Here is a 6,000-nt window from a genome sequence, read left to right as displayed (position 1 = left end):
TATATGGTTTAGAATTCACATTATGTCTGTCCCTATTAGTTCCCTGTCTGTCTAGTTTACCTCTAAATTTGGATATTATTATTATTATTATTATTATTTATAATTTTACTTTTGATCCTGCTATCCTTGTGACTCCTGAACCCTTTTATGAGATCTTATCTCCTGACAGTAGTAGCAGAACCACAAATCTTTTGACAGGGGACAATTTTCAATTCTATGTCCAGGTTTGGCACATCTATGGCAGTTCTTCTTGCCGTCAAACTTTGCAGTCTGAGCTTTAATTGTCTCTTCTCCGTCGTTGGTCTTTTTCTCGGCTTCTAGCTGTAGAATAAAAGATTTCATTTCATTTATTGTCATCTTTTTTGAATGAGACCTTTTAATGAAATCTGCGGACATTAATTGAGAGTTTATTGGGGTTATAGCTTGATAGAACGCAGATCTAATTTATTGCTCAGTTAGTTGTTCCCCATCTCCACAAGATTCATATTCTCTAATGATTTGGTCAAATCTTTCACAGAAATCATTGACCTTTTCATTCTTTTTCATCTTAATTGAATACAATCTTTTCCTAACAGAGCTTGGAGTAAGATTTATCTGTTCTTTTCTACAAGCTTTGATTCTCTTTAAGACTTCTACAGGTTCAGAAATGTCAAGAATTTTCTTGTGATAATCTTCATCTAAATGATTAATAATAATATCTCTAACCAGACATTTTCTTTTATGGATTATTGAATTTGGTAAATTATTTTCATTACTATTATTTTCGTCTATTACATCTAATAAATCACAACTAGTTAGTTCTGATTTTAAGTAATCAAACCAAATATTATAATTTGATTTTTGGGTTAACTTATATTCTCTTCTAATATTAATCTTATTTTGATTTAACAGTAAAGCATCTTTAACCAAGTTCAATTCTCTAGTAATATTGTTATTCCCATTTGTAGATTCTAATTGTGTTCTATCTGGGATATTAGGAACTATATGTGAATCTTTTACCTTAGTTGCTTCTATTTTAGCCTTCTCCCGATCTAGCTCTGCTCTACGCCTATCTACCGTCATTTTAAGAGCTTTAACTAGTTCGTGAGTGACTTCTTCTAATCGTTTCGCAGCTCTACCGAGTGTTGCTGACATCTCGCGAGTCTGTTTGTTGGACTCGACCATCAGCATCTTCATATCTCCAAATTCTTTGCTACCAACCATTACCATTTTCTCACAGCTGACAATCTTGGCTTTGGTATTTTCATTCTTATTTTTATTATTATCGTCTTCTATATCTGTAAACATATAATCTTAATTAGTATCTGGAATTTTGTTCACATCTAAGCATCTTAATATCTAAATAGGCCTCATCTAACTATTCTTAAACACTTTTATACTTCTTAGAGTGTATCTTCTAGTTTAGTTTACAGCTTCTAAATTATTCTATAGTCAATACTCACTTGTCGACTGGTCTGATTCGACAGGTGTTGAGAAATTATTCATCTTAACCTGTAACTCTTGTTCATCTTTATTCTCATCAGTTGTTTTTGATGGTCCTGCATTGTCATTAACTGTTGAATGAATTAATCCCTTGCGGAATTGTGACAGACTATGAAGGGTACCCATATTTTTCTCAATTTTGATTTTTAAAATTGGATTTTGTCCAACATTCTCTAGATCAGATGATGTTTTCTCAAAACTTCCGTCGCTGTCATAGTCGACCAGTTGAGCCTTTTCTTCCGACTCTGACATCTATTTCGGATTTTATGAAACAGAATTTAAATTTAATTAATTATACATTTAATTAATAATTTATCATCTAATTAATAATTTTTCATCTATCTCTTATTATTAATATTCTAAAATTCTATTCGTCTAATACCAGATACTCTTCATAATTAATTCTGTTTTCGTGCTTCTAAATTAAAATGAACGCACTGCAATTCATTTCAATTTGAAACGCAAAGTTTGATCATCTACACAGCACCACCTCGAGTATGCACACCTATTTCAACGTGCCAGTTTCACGCACAGCAATGAAACAACGTTGAAGGCGGTTGATCACGCACACACTCGGGATACATTATGCAAACAAAACAACCTCACAAACTATAAGATACTTGATGCCGAACGCAACCATCGCATATCTCAAGTTACCGAAATATTTTGATATGTATTTTATATTGATCAATATTAATGACATGTCCAAATACATTTTTGTTTTATTTCAGAATTTATTAAGATTCATAATTAAATTTAAAATTTAATTCAAATCATCTTAAAACATCGTAATCTAAAATATTGTTGTAGTACACGTGATTTTTATATACTGTTATTATGATGACGCCGTTGTCCGACATCTTGAAATTTTTCGCGCCTACCGGCTTCACCAGTTATTTCATCATAAAACAAAAGATAATCTACTCAATGTTAATCTCTTTGTCACAATCTAATATACTGAAAATTATTTTCAGAAATCTATAAATTTATTTAATTAAACAAATAAATATTTGTCAATTTTTTCTAAGTTGTCTAAATTGATCGTCTATTAATACGTATTTATTGCGTTTTATCTTTTAGGTGCATGCATGACTCACTCATCTATTAATTTCGTCTTATCTTCTTATTTTATTTTTGTAGATTTTATTTTCTAAAGTAATGTTCATAAATACTCTTACCTTACAATAAGTCACTTCCACAAAACTTATTATATTTTTAATAAATAAAATCACAAACGCTGTGTGAGCGTGCACTGGACCTCAATAACCTGTGAGGAAGTGAATTAATTCAACACCACAGTTTTATATTAAATAATCTAAACGAATCTTTATTTATCTTCTAAATGATTAATAAATGATAATATGTTATCTTGAATAATTAACAATATTGTAATAATACAAAAAGAACGTAAAAGAATAATTATAAGGTGTATGCACGTGGCTGCACGTAGTACCGCCAAGAGTACAAGATATAAAGTAAAGTATAGAGAGTAAAGGGGAGAGGAGTCGTATGCGCCGTCGAGCGGCGCGCAGACCGACGCCAACTCACTAGCCATAATAATAATAATCTAGATATATAAAAAAATAGATCTCAGCGGACTTGGGTAAATTCGTGTCTTCTTAACAGTTACTAAAAATAATAAACAATTTAATTTATTACAAAGATATATGTCTGTACGATTTTATCACTTCATTTAAATTTCATTCTTATTCAATTCATATACTGTATAATTTAAAGTAGCTTGGTATTTTCTTGGTACTGGCGTTGATGTTCTAGTATATTCTTATGTAACGATCTTAATATTCATTTCTGATAGTAAGAAAAAAATTTCTGTAGCCTTATCGTCTCTTTTCTTTTCTGGTCAAGTTCTGTTCTAGGTCTAAATTTGGATTATTAGATATTACTGTACCGTTTTCCCTCGGAATCTGAAACATAAAAAGTATGCATTAAAATTAAGTTCAATATATATGTACAATAAAGAAGCGTCACAAGACAATTAAGTAAGCATATATTCATGAATGTGAGATATTTTACGTGGTCAAAGAATAAGATTATGAACAGAATTTTAATCATAGTTGTGATGTCGTTAAGAACGATAATTGAATGACAGAGCTGCGGCAATTAGTCTTATAATTAGTAACAAATAATCAACTTTGAATTTGTCAAATTAATGCTCGATAATTTAAAAATCCTCATATATGAATGTATTATGAATTTCGGATTAAAAGAAAATCCGAAGATTAAAAGAAAATCCGGAAATTAACTAAAGCTGACTTTGACTATCAATAATAGTGATGTATATTAAAATCCATCAATTACTCATGGTATAAAAATGGACGAATAAAATCATGATATATAGAATTGAAAATTATCTTACCTACTATCTAACTAATTATATCTGAAGATAATAACGCTACTTCCTTGAGATTAGCAAATCCTTAACTTCAGAAATTAGAAAAATATGAGCGTATCTAAAAGTAAATACACATGTTATGAGTAATCATCTATAATTGAAATTATTATAATATTTATTGAAATTCGTATTATCACCACAATTATACCAATGATTGTTATTAAAAATTATAACTTTTATGTGCAAAACTAAATACTTACAGAATAAAGTATACAAGTTCTCCTGAACTTTTGGATGTAGATTGATCAAATTTATCTTAAAATTGTTAATTGCCTCTGAGCGACTATGACGTCGTTTAGAATTTTAACATTTATAAAATAAGAAACTGCATCGGCACTCGTAGTCTTGGTAATATCGTATTTTTTCCAATGCCAATTCAATTTAAATCAATGTATATACGTGTACAAACACATAAGTCATAGAAATTTATTTATTTTACATACAAGTTACTTGACACTTCAGTGACAATATAACTTGATCATACGATGGAAGTAACTGACGATTACGTTATCTGTACAGATTTGTAAACCAATTAGAAATGTCGAAATATAAATGAATGTCACTGATAAAATTTTCTCTTTCATCAATTACAGATTATACACTGCATTAAGTGATAGGTGATGATTGAGAATGTTCATATTAATAATGGAGTAGTGATTATAAGTGTTATTACCAGGGCCTGGAAGTTCGGGCCAACAATTAAACTTAAAAATAAAGCGAATCTAAAGTAATAATCACAAGCAAAATGACGATCGCGAGCAAGTTCAAGCGCTTAAACTAATACTATATTTTAAAAATAAAATATGTCAAAATAAAAGTGAGGTTGGCAGCAAAACACGTGTGTTTAAACAACACAACCTGATATCAAGGACAAAACTATAATAAAAATCACAAGTGGAGGATAATGTGAAATATTTGCATTACATAAAATCCAATAGGATCTATATAAATGAAATGCGTCAGTGATGTTTTATTAAATTTCAGATGATTTTTCGTGAAATCGGGCAAGCAGTCTCCGCGTAAGGAATTAGGCTGAAAGAAAGAGAAGCAAGTCAGGAGCGGATTTTAAACCTTGTCTGGTAGACAACAGTGGATATAAAAATAGTTGATTTGTCTACTTAAGTGATTTAGGAAAAATAGATGAGGAAAATGTTTCATGAATAAGTATAGAAATAGTTTTTAACCTAGCCAAGACGAGAAAAAATAAAATTTTTTTTCCCCGAACAAGCTCAAAAAATTTACAATACGATTTCCGTCGAAAACTTAAAATTTACGAAAAAATTAATTTTTTTAATGTCATTTTTTTCTGTTGACCTATATAATATTAACTCTTAGGCCGTAATTATGATACAAAATATTATTTACAAAAAAGTATCTGATGATTTTCGCCGAGTCAAGCCCCAAAAAAATTTACAAAATAATCTCGATTAAAAACTTCTATTTTCCTAAAGAATGAAATTCTGAATGGTTACTTTATTTGGTTAACTGATTAAAGCTTAACTCTTAGGTGGCAATTATAGAAAAAAATATTCTCTACAAAACATTATGGAAGTATTTAATGTTTAGTACTGTCCAAAAAAAAAAAAATTACAAACTTAACTTTGCCAAAAAAATTGAGATTTACGAGAAACATAATTTTAAGTTTTTTACACTTTTTTTATTAGGCCTACCTTTTTGCTGGTAAATATTGAAACATGTTTTCTACAAGGAAAATCGAGAAGTGTTTTTTGCTCGGACAAGCCCAAGAAAAGTTACAGAATAATTTCGGTCAGAAACTTGAAATTTAATAAAAAAATTAAGTTTTCCATTGAAATTTTTTTCTGCTGACCTATTTAAGCTTCACTTTAAGGTGGTAATTATAGAACGAAATATTCTCTACAAAAAAGTATCAGATGATTTTCTACTCAGACAAGCCCAAAAAAAGTTAAAAAATAATGTCGGACAAAAACTTTTATATTCCTAAAAAATGAAGTTCTAAATGGTCACTTTATTTGGTTGAGTGATTAAGGCTTAACTCTTAGCTGGCAATAATAGAAAAAAATATTCTCTACACAACAGCATAAAAGTACTTTAGGTGTAGCTATGCCCAGAAAGAAGTTATGAAA

The 6,000-nt window shown here is 29.6% G+C and overlaps 1 protein-coding gene across 1 annotated transcript; it reads right to left on the bottom strand.

The window, feature by feature from the left end:
- Nucleotides 1-120: 120 nt before the first annotated feature.
- Nucleotides 121-1,842, bottom strand: LOC123274131. The gene is made up of 3 exons (XM_044741629.1): nucleotides 1,443-1,842; nucleotides 1,000-1,277; nucleotides 121-321 (listed from the first exon to the last, which is right to left on the bottom strand). The coding sequence occupies exons 1-3, from the start codon at nucleotides 1,732-1,734 to the stop codon at nucleotides 121-123; spliced, it is 771 nt and encodes a 256-aa protein (XP_044597564.1). The 5' UTR covers nucleotides 1,735-1,842.
- Nucleotides 1,843-6,000: the final 4,158 nt, after the last annotated feature.

Source organism: Cotesia glomerata, unplaced genomic scaffold, assembly GCF_020080835.1.
Source record: "Cotesia glomerata isolate CgM1 unplaced genomic scaffold, MPM_Cglom_v2.3 scaffold_23, whole genome shotgun sequence".
NCBI lineage: Eukaryota > Metazoa > Arthropoda > Insecta > Hymenoptera > Braconidae > Cotesia > Cotesia glomerata.
Note: the sequence above shows the minus strand (reverse complement) of the source record. Positions and strands in the feature narration are given on the sequence as shown.